General features: G+C 40.0%; 1 protein-coding gene across 6 annotated transcripts in view; it reads left to right on the top strand.

Moving 5' to 3' along the window:
* The window catches only part of Pibf1 (progesterone immunomodulatory binding factor 1), a 217,340-nt gene that overhangs the window by 138,463 nt on the left and 62,756 nt on the right, over positions 1–16,121 (top strand). For all 6 annotated transcript variants that reach the window (XM_029556898.1, XM_029556899.1, XM_029556896.1 and 3 more), the window contains exon 14: positions 6,898–7,000. In XM_029556898.1, the coding sequence (XP_029412758.1) occupies positions 6,898–7,000 (103 nt within the window). The remainder of the gene's footprint in view (positions 1–6,897; positions 7,001–16,121) is intronic.

The raw sequence follows: 16,121 nt of genomic DNA, 5'->3' as shown, positions 1-16,121 counted from the left end.
AATGTTTTAAAATTTTAATGAAGCCTCTTGAAATGCATGGAAGCATGGGCAGGAAGCTGGCTGTGAGGTTTGCTTCCTTTGGTGTGAATCAGTTTCTGAAGTGTTCTGCCAGCTTCCTGCACAGTAGCAGCATCTGAAGGATTTCCAGTTTGAACTATACTGCTAAATTTCTGATAAACTTGTCAATTAAAATAAGGTAACTCTCACTTTGAAGTTTCATAGAAGCATAAGCAGTTGCAAAAAAATTGTTAAGCCTCTTTTAGGTACACAAAAAAAGCTGAAAGGGCTTATCTAGTTAACGTAGATTAAAATAAAATGGATTCCTCTTGACATGACAAAACTTGAAAATCTGAAGCAATGTTTTTTTTCAGCAGCAACTATTTGAAAATAGCAAACAAGATATTCTGGTTATGTGTTTTGGCTGGGCTGCTGCATGGAGTGAGTGACACGCAGGTACCATGAGAGCTTAGTCTGTTTGTTTCTTTGTCTTAGTTGATCTGAATGTTTAGAAGCAGTTTAGAACTTTTTTTTTTTTTTGTCTTTCTGAGACAGGGTCTCCCTGTAGCCCCAGCTGTCCTGGAACTCACTATGCCCTGGAACTCACTAGGCTGGCCTCAAACTCACAAAGATCCGCCTGCCTCTGCCTCCCGAGCGCTAGGATTAAAGGTGTGCGCCACCACACCTGGCCTAGAACATTTTTAAATTAGCAAAATTTACTGTCTACTGTAGACCTTTTGTTATAGTTTCTATCTTGTTTTTCTAAAAATATTGTTTTTATTTTATTGTGGGGTGAAGGGTTATGTACATGCTAAGATGTGCACATGGAGGAAGTCAATGGACAACTTTTGGAAGTCAGTTCTCTCCCTCTACCATGTGGGTCTGGGGCAGTGAACTCAGGTTGTAAGGCTTGGCTGCAGGTACTCATACCTACTGAGTCATCTTGATGGTCTTCTACCTACTTAATAAAGAATTTTAAGTTGAGGAAGTGAAGAGGTGGCGCAGCAGTTAAGAGCACTGGCTGATCTTGCAGAAGTCCTGGGTTCAATTCCCAACACCCACATGGCAGCTAACAACCATCCATAACTTCAGTTCTAGGGGAATTTTCTGCCCTCTTCTGACCTCTGCAGGCATTGCACGACACAGGTATACTTAACATACATGCAGGCAATACACTCATAAACAAAAAATAAAAATAAAATCCTTTCTAAAGAAAGAACTTTAAGTTGAAAACTTCACAGTGTACTGAGCTTCACAATAAAGGAAAAAATAAAGGATAAACTGGCATTTTAAAAATATTTTATTATTTTTATTTTATGTGTATGTTTTGCCTGTGTACTGTGTAAGTGCACCATGTGCATGCAGTGCCCACAGAGACCAGAGGAGGGTGTCAGATCCCCTGTAACTGGAGTTACAGACAGTTCTCAGCCATCAGGTGGGTCCTCCGCAAGAACAGCCAGTGTTCTTAACCACTGAGGCATCTCTCTAGTCCTTAAACTGGCATTATGCATAGTGGAAACTTGCTTTCCTATTCTGAATTCTCGTGTGTGCAAGTTCTCATTTTTGCCTTTAGGAAAGTTACACTTATTTGGAATAGTTGTAGCAATCATCCTCTTAAAAGCTATGATCAGTTTGAAAGTTAAGTCCTACAGAAAATTGTCGTATGACTATGAAAGCCAACATGAGACCATTATGTAGTCTTCAGTCATTTCTGAAGCTACTGGCACATTTACGTTTTTAAAAAAAACAAAACAGTTAAGCCAGGCATGGTGGCGCATGCCAGCACTCAGATGGCAAATACAGGTGGATCTCTGTGAGTTCCAGGACAGCTGGGGCTACAGGGAGACCCTGTCTCAAAAAAAACCAATAATAATAATAATAATAATAATAATAAATTAAAAATAAAAATGAAAACGGTTGCTAGGCATGATAGTGCATGCCTTTAATCCCAGCACTCATGAGGCAGAAGCAGGTGACTCTCTGTAAGACTGAGGCAGCTTGCTCTACATAACGAGGTCCAGGGCACCTGAGACTGCAGAGAGACCTTGTCTTAACAAAATAATAATAATAATAAAAATTTTAAAACTGGATGTTCTAGTTTGTTTCTCTATTGTGACAAAATACTCTGACCAGTACCAACTTGGAGAGGAAAGGGCATATTCAGCTCATCTCTCCCAGGTCATAGTCCAACACTGAGGGAGCCCAAGGTAGGAGCCCAAGGTAGGGAGCTCAGGACAGGAGCCTGGAGGCAGGAGCTGAAGCACAGGCCATGGAGGAGCACTGTTTACTGGCTTGATCCTTTGGCCGATGCTCAGCCTGCTTTCTTATACAACATAGGCCCACCTGCCCACAGGTGACACTACCCATAGTGGATTGGGCCCTCCCACATCCTCAGTAATCAAGAAGATGCCACACACACATGGCCACAGGCCAGTCCAATGGAGGCAATTCAGCAGTTGAGGCTCCCTCTACCCAGGTGTGTCTAGCACACTTAATCCCCTGTCAACTTGTCACACAAACAAATCACTACTAAACCATAACTTTTTAATTTCTTGTCCCCAAGATATTTTAGTATCACAGCATATAAGACAGTAGAATCTTAAAAGTCCCACAGTCCTTAAAAAATCCAAACACTTATGGACTTTAAAAGTCCATAGTTTAGGCATGAACCACCATGTCTGCCTTTTGCTGTTTTGTTTTGTTTTTTTTAATGATTTATTTAATAACCACATACTTAGAAGAAGCATTTCATTACATCAGCACTGACATATTCAATAACAATTTTCTGAGCTAGGCTGAATCTCTTATAAAATTGACTTTACATTTTTAGGTTTAACAGTTGAATTATTACAGTTACACAATATTGTACTCAGTATAAGCCCTATAAGACATAAATGAGGTTTTAACCTTTAGAAAAGATCTCTATTTCATTATTAAAATACAGAGTTTCATGCAGAAAACTTCATTTTTAATACAATTGACATTAAGATGTTTGCACCTGCGTTTCTAATCTCTATATATCAGATTATTACTAGTCACAGTCGGTTACTCTGAGCTCCTTGGCATCTGAGCATGGATATAAAGTCATCAGGTAGATTTCTCTTTTAAAAGTCTCTTAAACGTGAGCTCTTGTAAAATCCAAAACAAGTACTGTCTTATTTCAAAAGGGAAGAATTGGGCACACCCAAGCAAAACCTAAGTCCAGCAAAGTAGCTCAAGGTTGGACATCTGAGATTCACTCATGATCTTCTGAGCTCCAGTGGGTTTTGGCAGCTCCATTTCTCTGACTCTACTGTCCACAGCACACACAACTTGTCTCGAAGATCCAGGCCCACTCCATTACACACCTGCTTCTACCCTTAGTCGTCATTCCATGGTCCTGGCATCTCCAAAAAGCTGGGTCTCCACTGAAACTGAGGCTGTACCTTCACCAATGGCCTCTTCTGACCTCTCAGGGTGCAAAGCCTCAAATTTTCTTCATGACCTTTCAATCCTGGGGTCTTCACTGCAACTGAGGCTGCACTTTCACCAATGACCTTTACTGTCCTCTCAGGGTGCCAAGCCTCAGCTGCTCTCTGTGACCCCTTCACAATTTCAACACCAGAACCATGCAGGAGAATTTTTTTTTTTTTTTTTTTTTTGGCCTTTTTGAGACAGGGTCTCCCTGTAGCCCCAGCCGACCTGGAACTATGTAGACCAGGCTGGGCTTGAACTCACAGAGATCCACCTGCCTCTGCCTCCCAAGTGCTAGGATTAAAGGCATGTGCCACCACGCCCATCATTGCAGGAGATTCTTACACATTACCAAGTCCTGCTTCCAGCTTGAGATGGTGACTCAGGCCCCCTCTGGACCATAGCTTCTGTGCTAACCCTGTGGAAATACTTCCCAGAAGATTTTGCCACAGTGATGTTGGTCTCTTGTTAATTACAGCTGACTTTTCAGCCCCAGTTAACAAGTATCAGTTATCCAAGTAAGGCAACGGTTTCACTTCAGTAGTTCTGGTCTCTTCTTAATCACAACTGATTCTTCAGCTCCAGCTGACCAGAAAACCACAGATTCTCAATTCAAGATATTGCACAAACAGCCCTGACAGTCTCCATTTCCCTTTGAAACTTCGCAAGCCAGGCCACCATCATCTGCATTTCTCTACAGCATAACTGTTGCAAGTTCCATGGCAACAAACTCAAGCACTCCATTTTTTTTTCACCTCAAAGTTCCAAACACCTCCACAATCCTCCCCAAAACACCAAAGTTTAGGTCTGTCACAGCAATACCCCACAATCCTGGTACCAATTTCTGTTCTAGTTTGTTTTCAAGAGCTATGACAGAACACTCTGACAGATACTAACTTGGGGAGGATAGGGTTTATCCAGCTTATATCTCCCAGGTCACAGTCCATCACTGAGGGAGTCCAAGGTAGGAACTCAGGGTATGAACCTGGAGGCAGGAGCCGAAGCACAGGCCATGGAGGAATACTGCTTGCTGGCTTGATCCTCTGGCTCATGCTCAGCCTGCTTTCTTATCCAACATAGCCCCACCTGCCCACAGGTGGCACCACAGTGGGTTGAGCCCTCCCACATCACTCAATAATCAAGAAGATTGCCCCACAGGCCATTTCAATGGAGGCAATTCCCCGATTGAGGCTCCCTTTACCCAGATATGTCAAGTTGACAACTAAAGCTATCCAGCACACAGGATGAGTGAGGTTGCCTGAAAATGCTGGATACAAAAGCCTGACAGCCTAAATTTGATTCTCAGAACTTACTGTGAAAGGAGAGAACAAACTCCCAAAAGTTGTCCTCTGACCTCCACCTGTGTGCCATGACACATGCATTCCTACATACAAACACACACACACACACACACAATAGTAATAATAAATAATATATAAATAAGCAAAACACCCACATGGTAGCTAAACTCTGTAACTCAAGTTCCAGGGGATCTCATACCCTCTTCTGGCCTCCACAGGTATTGCACACACATTACACTTATGTGCAAGCAAAATACTCACATATAAAATAAAAATAAATAAAATTTTTATTATGTTGTAGTGATAACTGCACAAATCTAAATTCACTAAATTCCATTGGATTATGGTTTATAAATTTGTGTTTATTCTGTTTTATCTGCATTAAAAATTATTAAAAATGTATGTCAACTAATCTGTCTTAAAAAAAGAATGATTGTCAAAAAATGGAAGCTGCTTCCTTTCCTTTTTTAATTTCATCTTCACTGGCAAAATGTCAAACCAATTCAAAGAATAGGTTCTTAGATGCAGATAAACTGTCGAAGTCACTATTATAAATATTTATCAGAACTCACCTTTTTTATTTGGAATGACAAGTTCTTACACATCCTTGTGTTGGGTGATATTCACCATTATTCTAAGTGTTACCCGAATTCCTTTGTCAGATGTTCGGATGTGTTATCAATGTAACAGGACTTCTTCTGTTCTGTGGCTTTATTTAGAGAAATACCTTCTTATTGTAAAACATTCTGTCTTCATGTATCCCATGAATTCCACATTCATAGGTTAATAAAATAAATTGATGTAGAACATGATAATGGAACAAATATGTACATTTTAAGTTACTGGAAAAATAGTTGATTGTGAGAATATAGCTTCTCAGCATTAGTAGTCGTTCCCTAAAGAATTATTTAAATACAAGAATCGTGAGTTTGAGGGCAGCCTGGGCTATACAATAAGACCCTGTCAAAAAGAGAGACAGACAGACAGACATACAGACAGGTCATTAGACAATTTCTTTTAGTATAGAGTCTTTGCCTGTACTGTAGACATTCTTGAAGTTTTATGCATCGCTTCCACCTCCACTTTTAATAAAACAACTAAGTATTCATTTGCGTATTGTATTATAAAATGCATTTTGTAGGCTGAACTAAGCAGTAGTGCTTATCAAAATATATGCTTATTGTACATAATATTCAACTAATATCCTGACTGATTTGTAATTGGGAAATTTTTATAAAAATGTTAAACGTGGGGCTGGAGTGATGGCTCAGTGGTTAAGAATACTGGTTTTCTTGCAGAAGACCCGGGTTCAAATCTCAGCACCCACATGGCAGCTAATAGCTGTCTGTAACTCCAGTTCCAGGGGATCCTACAGCCTCTTCTGTCCTCCGTGAGCATTGCACAACATGGATACACTTACCTACACACAGGCAATACGTTTCATACACATAAAATAAAAATAATAAATAAAAAATATTTTTTAAAAATGTTAAAAGTGACTGTCTTATTTTGTCATCCTAGTAAGACAATTTAAGTCTACTTTGATTGGAAAGGCTATAAATCATTACCACATTAATCAGTATATCACAGTTATACCATGGCAATGGTAATGTGCTGATTTGAATGAGAAATACCACCCCCCATAGGCCCACCTTACTTCAGTACTTGGTTCCTAATTGGTTTCGGGGAGGTCATGGAATCTTTAGAAGGTGTAACCTTATTGGAGAAAGTGTGTCAGTGGGGGTGGACTTTCTGCTTTGTGTTTGTTGTTGAAGATGTGAATTCTCAGCTTTCTGCTCCTGCTGCCATGCCTGTCACTTGCTGCTGTCTCCCTGCTGTGATGAACTATCGTTCTAGAACCATAAACCAAATAAACTCTTCCATATGTCGCTTTTGGTCATGGTGTTTTATCACATTGACAGAAAAGTCACTAATACAGTCTGGTACTTTCAGAGTTCTGAGTTGCTGCCATATTGGTCTTCTAGTTTCATTATTTCACATTTTTCATTTTTTTCTATTAATATGTTTTATTAGGAAATGATACATGATTTTGTAGCACATTTTGAGCATTTTCTAGCATACTTTGAGTATTTTAAGTAGCACTCTCCTTTTGCAAGCATTACTTCTCTTCATTTTATTCACCTAGTGTCCACCTGGCAAGAAGAGTACTACAGTTGGAAAAGCAAAATTCATTGATTTTAAAAGATCTGGAACATCGAAAGGATCAAGTAATGCAGCTTTCACAAGAGGTAAATGCTGAAACAAGAGACACTGTGGAGAAGCACAGTGAAGTGTGTCATCTTCATTTTTTGTTCAATCCTACATTTATTCACTGAACAGTTTTAAAATGAGCTGGTTCTTAATACAAACTGATTTCAAATTTATGATATTGACTGAATGTTAAGACTTTATAAAGCAACTTATAGTAGATGGCCAAACAGAGCAGAGGGGAGATTAAATGGCCAGACTAATGAAGTATAAATGAGACTAGACAGATAAAGCTTTAAATCTGAGAATATCAACTAGCAAAACAAGTTTGGCAAACTTTAGTGTCAAAAATTTTAAGTTTCTCATTAATATCTCATTTTAATGTTAGATTTGCTTTTTTATTTGATAAAAAAATTACTGAACTATTAAACACACTTTACCCTTAGAAAATCAGGTTCATAATTGCTGTTTTCTTTACCTCCTACTATTATTTAAAGAATATGTGTAAATTATATAGCATTTTAATCCCCCTTTATTTTAAGTAAGTATCTAATTACGTTTTTCTATATTTTAAAGTGGGGGCATAAAACATTTAAAATCGAAATTTGCAGCTATGTTAGTATCTTAAAACTTTTTAAAGCTATTTATCTTATAATAAAGGAATTTTAAAAGACATATACTAACTACTAATAAAATGTATCATGTATTCCTTGTTTTTGTTATTTTGGGAGGTTTTTTTTGTTCGTTCTGTTTTTTTGTTTCTTTGTTTTCATTTTTGTAGTGCTAAGAATTGAACCCAGGTCTTTCCATATGGTAGGGAAGTATTCTACTTGTAGCTCAGAGTGTTTTGATACTCAGTATGTAATCCAGGCAGACCTTGCCCACTCTTCCTGCCTCAGCTCAGGAAGGGAGGAAGGAGAAAGAAGGAAGGAAGGAAGGAAGGAAGGAAGGAAGGAAGGAAGGAAGGAAGGAAGGAAGGAAGGACAGGGGGAGGGGGAAGAAAGGAAATTCACAAATTTGCATATTGAAACCCAGCTGTTCTAATTATTGAAAATAAATTAATGGTTTGCGAGTCTACTTCTAGACTCTGTTCTGTTAACATCCCTATGCCAGTACAACACTATCTTCATTACCATGCTGAATAGTATCTTAAAATTAGATTCAAGGCTTTGGGGCTACAATGCATCATTTGTACTCCTTTATGAATTTTATAATCAGTTTGTTAATTATTCAAAAGAAAGTGGTTATGATATTTGAGATTGCAATTTAATCTATTAATGAAGGGAAGAACATTGGATTAGGGATGTGACTCAATGGCAGGCAAATGCTGTGGGTTCAGTCCACAGCATGGTTTAAAAAAAAAAAAAAAAAAAAAAAAAAAGAGTCGTCAGAGGGGAAGGGTGCTGGAACCTGACATCTTGATAGGATTGGATATTCTGACCCATGAACACAACATGCTTACTCCTGTTTATTAGATCTTTAATTTTTTTTAGCACTGTCAACTTTGTAGCTTTTAATCTAAATATATCGTTTGATTAACAAGGTATGTTTTCCATCCTTCTGTTTTTGACCAATATGACAAAATGTATCTTTCAAGCAGAGTTATATTTATTGGCATAGTTATAAACCTGCCCTCTTTTTTCTTCCTGCTTTCATTTGAATTAATATTTTTATCATTTTATCTCATTGTTGCTTATAATTTTGTCATGACAATAGTTGCTTTAGATAATATTGCATAACCCCTCCAAGTCTGTGCACTTCTGTTGTTACATATTTTACATACATATGTATAAGTCCCACAGTACACTGGTGTTACTGTTAAACAGTTGATAATCCTATGAAGAGAAATAATGATATGATGAGAAGACCCATGCTTGGTGTTCAGTCTGGGATCTTACCCCTTTTGTTGATGTACTTCCTTAATAGTTCTTAGAAAGCACTCTGCTGCTGATAAATTCTTTCTGCTTCTGTACATTACAAAACATTATTTCACTTTTACTTGTTTTTATTTATCTCTTTTCTGGAAATAAAATCAAGATTAAAATACAATTTTTTGAGAAAGGGTCTTGCCGAGGTTCGAATTCATTAAGTGCCCAAGGATAGCCTTGAACCACCTCCAGCTGCCAAACTCCTGAAACTTCTCGCCTCCAACTCCCAAGTACTGAATAAAATCCTCATAATTAATGTTAAAAGAATTTCATTCTTTTTTATATTGGTAACATTCAGACAGCATAAAATTCATCATTTAGATCATATTAAAGTATACAATTCAGTGGCTTTTGGCATGTTTATAGTGTCATATATCCATCACCACTACCTTATTAAAGACCAATTTCATCACTCTATGAGGAAATGGGGAGCAGTCACTCAGATTCTCCCCTCTCTCAACCTCTGGCATGTACCTAATGTACTGTCTTTCTCCATACATTTACCTGTTCTGTATATTTCATATAAACAGAATCATGCAATGTGTAGTCTTTGGTATCTGGCTTCTTTCATTAATAGAGCATTTTCATATTGCACATTATTTTGTATTCCCCCAGCCGTGTCGGGCTTTTCTGTTTCTCCACATCCTGGTGAGTGCTCATTAATTTTCTCTAATTAATTCTAGCCATCTTTGTGGACATGAAGTAGTAGTTCATTGTGATTCTGACTTGAATTTCTCTAATGACTAATGGGTGTTTTGAATATGTCTTGGCTATTTGTTTAATCTCTAGAGAAATATCTGTCTTAATCTGTTTTCTGCTATAACAATATTACAGATTAGGAAAATTTTAATGTATAAAGGTTTATTTGGCTCATGGTTCTAGAGACTAGGAAGTGGAAGATAAGAAGCCACATCTTTTTGCTATATGATGGTATGCAGAAGCTATCACCTGGTGTAATGGCCTTCATGCATTCATCATCCTTTTCTCCTTTCTCTTAAAGAGTCCACCCTTTGTGTTTTTGTTGTTATTATTTTTACTATGCTGGAGATGGAGCCTAGGCCCTTGTGGACTCTAAGGAAAGCTCTACCATGAGCTCTACATCCCTAGCTTGGGCCCCATCTCTTAATATAGTCACAATGGCAATTAAATTGCAATATGAGTTTAGTAGGGGACATTCAAACCATAGTAATGTCTCTCTTCAAGTCCTTTCATTGCTCTTTATTTGCATTGTTTGGTTTGTTGTTGATTTGTAAGCGATCGCTATTGATCTAGTTTGTTTCTTCATTGCTCTGACAAAACACTCTGACCAATACCAACTTGGGGAGGAAAGGGTTTATTTTATCATACATCTCCCGGGTTGCAGTTTATCAGGGAGCTCAAGGTAGGAACTCAAGGCAGGAACCTGGAGGCAGGAGCTGGAGCACAGGCCATGGAGGAATGCTGCTTGCTCCCTGGCCCCTGCTCAGCCTTCTTTCTTAGGCAACACAGGCCCACCTGCCCAGGGGTGGCACCATCCACAGTGGGCTGGGCCCTCCCACATCACTAATCAAGAAGATACCCCTCAGACATGGCCACAGGCCACTCCAACATAAGACAGTACAATCTTAAAAGCCCACAGTCCTTAAAAAATCCACAACAAGACTGTCTTATTTCAAAGGGAAAAATCAAGCACATCTAAGCAAAACCAAAGTCCAACAAAGTAGCTCAAGGCTGGACATCTGTGATTCACTCACAATCTTCTGGGCTCTAGGGTTCTGGCAGCTCCACTTCTCTGACTGTGCCATCCGCAGCACACACAGCTCGTCTCACAGACCCAGGCCAGCTCCATTCCACACCTATTGGCTGTCCTTGGTGGTCATCCCATGGTCCTGGCATCTCCAAAAAGCTGGCGTCTCTACTGAAACTGAGGCTATACCTTCACCAATGGCCTCTTCTTGCCTCTTGGGGTGCAAAGGCCTCAGTTTCTCTCCATGACCCCTTCAATTCTGGGGTCTTTGCTGTAACTGAAGCTTCACTTTCACCTATGACCTTTCCTGGCCTCTCAGAGTGCCAAGCTTCAGCTGCTCTCTCTGACCCCTTCACGCTTTCAACACCAGAACCATGCAGGAGACTCTTACACATTACCAACTCCTACTTCCAGCTTGAAATAGAGGTGCAGGTCCCCTCTGTGTGCTGATGCTGAGGAAATACCTCCCAGAAGATTCCACCACAGTGATGCTGGTCTCTTGTTACTTACAGCTGATTTTTCAGCCCCAGCTAACGAGCATCAATTGTCCCAGTAAAACAGATGTTTTACTTCAGGTTCTGGTCTCTTCTTAACCACAGCTGATTCTTCAGCCCCAGGCGACTAGAACCCACAGATTCTCAATTCAAAATCTCTCACAAACAGCCCTGATAGTCTCTGCTTCCATCTGAAGCTTCACAAGCCAGGCCTCCATCGTCCACAACTCTTTCAGCCTAACTGTTCCAAGCTCCACAGCAACAAACTCTGAGCACACAATGGCTTTTCCAGCCCAAAGTTCCAAACACTTCCACAGTCCTCCCATAAACACCAAGGTCAAGTCTGTCACAGCAGTATCTCACTCTCTGGTACCAATTCCTGTCCTAGCTTGTTTCTTCATTGCTCTGACAAAACACTCTGACCAATACCAACTTGGGGAGGAAAGGGTTTATTTTATCATACATCTCCCTGGTCACAGTTTATCAGGGAGCTCAAGGTAGGAACTCAGGGAAGGAACCTGGAGTCAGGAGCTGGAGCACAGGCCATGGAGGAACACTGCTTACTGGCTTGCTCCCCTGGCTCCTGCTCAGCCTGCTTTCTTATGCAACACAGGCCCACCTGCCCAGCCCGGGGTGGCACTACCCACAGTGGGCTGGGCCCTCCCATATCACTCAACAATCAAGAAAATGCTCCACAGACATGGCCACAGGCCAGTGCAATGGAGGCAGTTCCCCAATTGAGGCTCCCTCAACCCAGGTGTGTCAAGTTGACACTAAAGCTATCCAGCACAGCTATATATTCTCAATTTCAGACCTTTAGCAGATACATGATCACACATTCTTTCTCCCAAACTGTGTGCTATCTTGCACGCTCTTGTGACTGTTCTTTGATACATGATATATATGAATATGTATATATATATTTGGTAAAGTCCAATTTATCTTTCTTATGCTTTATGACTCATCTTTGGTTTTGTTAATTCCCAAGTGAAATTCACTTGTCATAAAATTAATCATTTTAAAGTGAGTCATCTAGTATTCATTCAAAGTATTGCACAATCACTGGTATCTAGTTCTAAGACATTTTTATCACTCCAGAATAAAACCTGTACCCATTAAGCAAATTATTGCCCACTCCCTTCTGTCCCCAGTCTCTGACAACCATCAGTCTACTTGAGTATTTACCTGTTCTGTATAACCATATAAATAGAATCATACAATATATGAACCTTTTGGGTGTGGTCTCTTCTGAACATACTGTTTTCTTGGTTCATCAACATTGTAACTTGTACCCTGTACTTTGTCCCTTTTTATTGATAAATAATATTCTGTCACATATTTTTCATAATTTTTTATTCATTCATTGGTAAACATTTGGGTTGTTTCTGTCTTTGGCTGTTGTGAATAATACTTCAAGAACTTAAAAATGCATTTAAGCCGGGCGTGGTGGTGCACACCTTTAATCCCAGCACTGGCAAGGCAGAGGCAGGAGGATCTCTGTGAGTTCGAGGCCAGCCTGGTCTCCGTAGTGAATCCAGGCCAGCTGGGGCTACAGGGAAACCCTGTCTCCAAAAAACAAAAAAAAAATGCATTTAAGTGGAAATGAAATTATTGTGTTCACCCTATCCCCTCCCTCTTCCCAGCAAGCCTCCCACTTTCATGTCTTTTTGTTTCATTTGATTTTGATTTGGTTTGGTGACCACTGAGTTTAAATAGGACCATCTGCCTTCATGAGCATGAGTGAGGAGATACTGGTGAGATAACTCACCAGTGGCTATGTCACTAAAGACCATGACTCTCCGTCTCCCAGTAGCCATCAACTACCCATAGGTCTCCGGGGAGGGGCAGAGCCCCATGAGCCCATTCCCAGTCCATGACTGTTGCTGACCCTAACCTAACTCTGTGCCGGAAACCACAACTGCTATGAGTTCAGGAGTACAACAGCCATGTCATGTCCAGAGGCAGTGTTCACAGCACTCTTTTACATTATCCTGCTCTTATACTCACTCTTTCTACCCCACCTTCTACCCCTACCCCTTCCTTGATGTTGCCTGAGCCTTGGAGCAGGTGATATAAATGCCCCATTTGAGGCTGAGCACTCAGGCATTCTTATTCTCAGCACTTTGGCCAGCGATGAGCCTCTGCTTTTGCTGCCATTCACACTGCATAAAGAAGCACTTTGGATATAAACATAATTAGGAGGCAGTTTGACAACATGCCCATTTAGCAGACAAAAGCAACAGCCATCCTTAGGGCCTGTGATCTTCCCAACCATGGGTTTTGACAGGTCCGTAGCACCAGGCATGAACTCCTGTGGAGTGGGCCTCAAATCCAATCAGAACACAGTTGTTTACCTTTGTGTAAAAGTCATACCCTCTGGGGCTGGAGAGATGGCTCAGTGATTAAGAGCACTGGCTGCTCTTTCAGAGGACCCAGGATCAATTCCCAGCACCCACATAGTAGCTGACAACCATCTGTAACTCTAGCTCAACACCTTCTGACCTCCCTGGGCATTGCACAACAGAGGTGCACTTACACACATTCATACAATATATTCATTTACACAATATACACATTTAGAAAACAAAAGAAAAGAAAAGAAGAAAGGAAGGAAATTGTACCACTGTTACATCAGTGGGTGATTTTGCCTGGCGGGTTAACACTGTAGCATACAAGGACCACAGCCCGGTAAGATTGTTGATGACTTTTTTCCATCAGCTGCTTATATAGAACCTCTGGCACTGTGAAAGCTAGCCAGCAAAGAGGAAGCTTGCAGCTGATTTCCAGCTTGGTTTCTCCATGTCCTGCAATCAACATATATCTTGGTCTGGTGGGCAGCCAAGAACACAGGCAATAGTCTGTATTGTTTTGGGGGCCTCTATACCCTTCATGGCCAACAGCTCATAGGGAAGTATCCCAAACTTGGCACTGGAATTTTCATTTAGTAACTCATGGCTTCTAGATTGGCACTAACCCAGGTTCAAGCTCTTTTTAAAAATTATCTATTTTTAACTGGCTTATAAATTAATAGGTTTCCAAATGATTTTTACACACATCCTTAGTTTTGGTTAAGCCTCCCTGACCGATTCCCACCTCATCTCCATTGCTCTGTCCCATCCCCATTTGAACCTTGCTACCCCAGTTTTCCCTCCTATTTGCATATCACCTGTGTTCTAGGCCCCCCACCACCACCACTTAAGTCCTCTCCCACCAATGGCCTCTTTCTTGTTTTCTAGTCTGTACAGATATTTCAAATTGAATACAGAAATCTAAAAATTGGAATTTATAATCTCCATATGAGAGAACATAGGGCATTTGTAATTCTGGGTCAGGTTACTTCACTCAGTGTTACATTTTCTAGACATACCCATTTTCCTTTTCTCCATTTTTCTTACATCTGAATAAAATTCCATTGTACACGTGTACCACATTTTTATTATCCATTCATCTGTTGATGAACAGCGAGACTGATTGCATTTTCTAGCTGTTACGGGTAGGGCACCAAAGACATAAATGTGTAAGCATCTCTATAGTAGAATATATATTCCTTTGGGTATATGCCTGGGAATGGCACAGCTATGTCATATGGTAATACTGCTTTTAGTTTTCTGAGAAGCCTGCAGACTGATTTCCATTGTGGCTACACCAGTTTATATTCCCATCTAGAGCATGTAAGAATTCCTCTTTCCCCACATCCTCATTAGCATTTGTTGTCATTTATTTTTTTTGATGATGGCCATTCTGACTGGGGTGAGATGGACTCTCAGAGTACTTGTAGTCTCTATGTTTTATGTCCCTGATGGCTAATGGTATTGAACACTTTTTTAAATGCTTTCTGTTCATTTTATTTCTTCTTTTGAGATTTCTCTGTTCATTTCCATGGACTATTTTCAATTTTTTTTTCTTGACCATAAAAAATACAATTCCAATAATTGTTTTGATCCCTTTATGTGTGAATGTTATTGTATTGTTTCCTGCTTCAGTTAAGTTCGTTTAGCTCATTGTGTGTCATGTTCTCATGTTTCTTTACAAAATTGGTAAATATGTGTGTGTGATATATACATATATATATACATGAGTGTGGACATATACATGCATGTCATAATGCGCATGTAAAGGTCAGAAAACGATCTGAGTTGTTGGCCTTTGCCTTTCCACCTTGTTTAGAACCCATTCCCTCTTTTGTTTTTTGCTCCTGTGTGTGCAGGGTACCTGGCCCAAGAGCTCGCAGGGGTTCTCCTGTCTTTGCTTCTTGTTTTGCCATGGGAGCACTGGATTCCAAACGCATGCTACCTCCCAGCTTTATAAATGTGTGTTTTGGGGATTCAAACTTAAGTACTCACATTTCCATGGCATGTGCTTTACCCACTGAGCCATCCCTCTTCAGCCTATGGCTAGTGAAATTTTTACTGGATGCCAGATATTTTGTGACTTTTGTCTCAATGCTAGGTGGTTTTGTATTCCTGTAAGCATTTGTTATCTTGGATTTGTTATATTGGATAGAAGCATTTGTTATATTGGATAGAAGCATTTGTTATATTGGATAGAAGATAGTTCTGTTTTTAAGAGGAAAAAAGTAAACCAAACCCAGGTCCTCTATAAGAGCAGCCAGTTCTCTTAACTACTGAGCCATCTCTCCACCCACTATATAGACTCTTTCAAAGATTTGGTGACCAACACATTATGTAACTCCTAATATGTATAAAGTAACTGTTGATTCATTAGACCTAGATCTACCCCATCCATCATAAAGATTATGAAAATAAATAACAAAAACCCATTTTTAAAATTTTTTTGAATTTTTGCTTTTTTGTGTGTGTGTGTGTGTATGAGTGTATTGCCTGCATGTGAGTACACTCATGTCGTGCAATGCCGTGGAGGTCAGAAGAGGGCTTCGGGTTCTCCTGGAACTGGAGTTAAGGACAATTTGTAGCCGCCATGTGGGTGCTGGGAACTGAACCTCAGTCCTCTGTAAGAGCAGTCAGTGCTCTTAATGGCTGGGCCATCTCTCCAG

The sequence above is a fragment of the Nannospalax galili genome, unplaced genomic scaffold (assembly GCF_000622305.1).
Source record: "Nannospalax galili isolate Female #2095 unplaced genomic scaffold, S.galili_v1.0 scaffold246, whole genome shotgun sequence".
In the NCBI taxonomy this organism is placed as follows: Eukaryota; Metazoa; Chordata; class Mammalia; order Rodentia; family Spalacidae; genus Nannospalax; species Nannospalax galili.
This window is presented reverse-complemented; position numbering and strand designations above follow the sequence as displayed.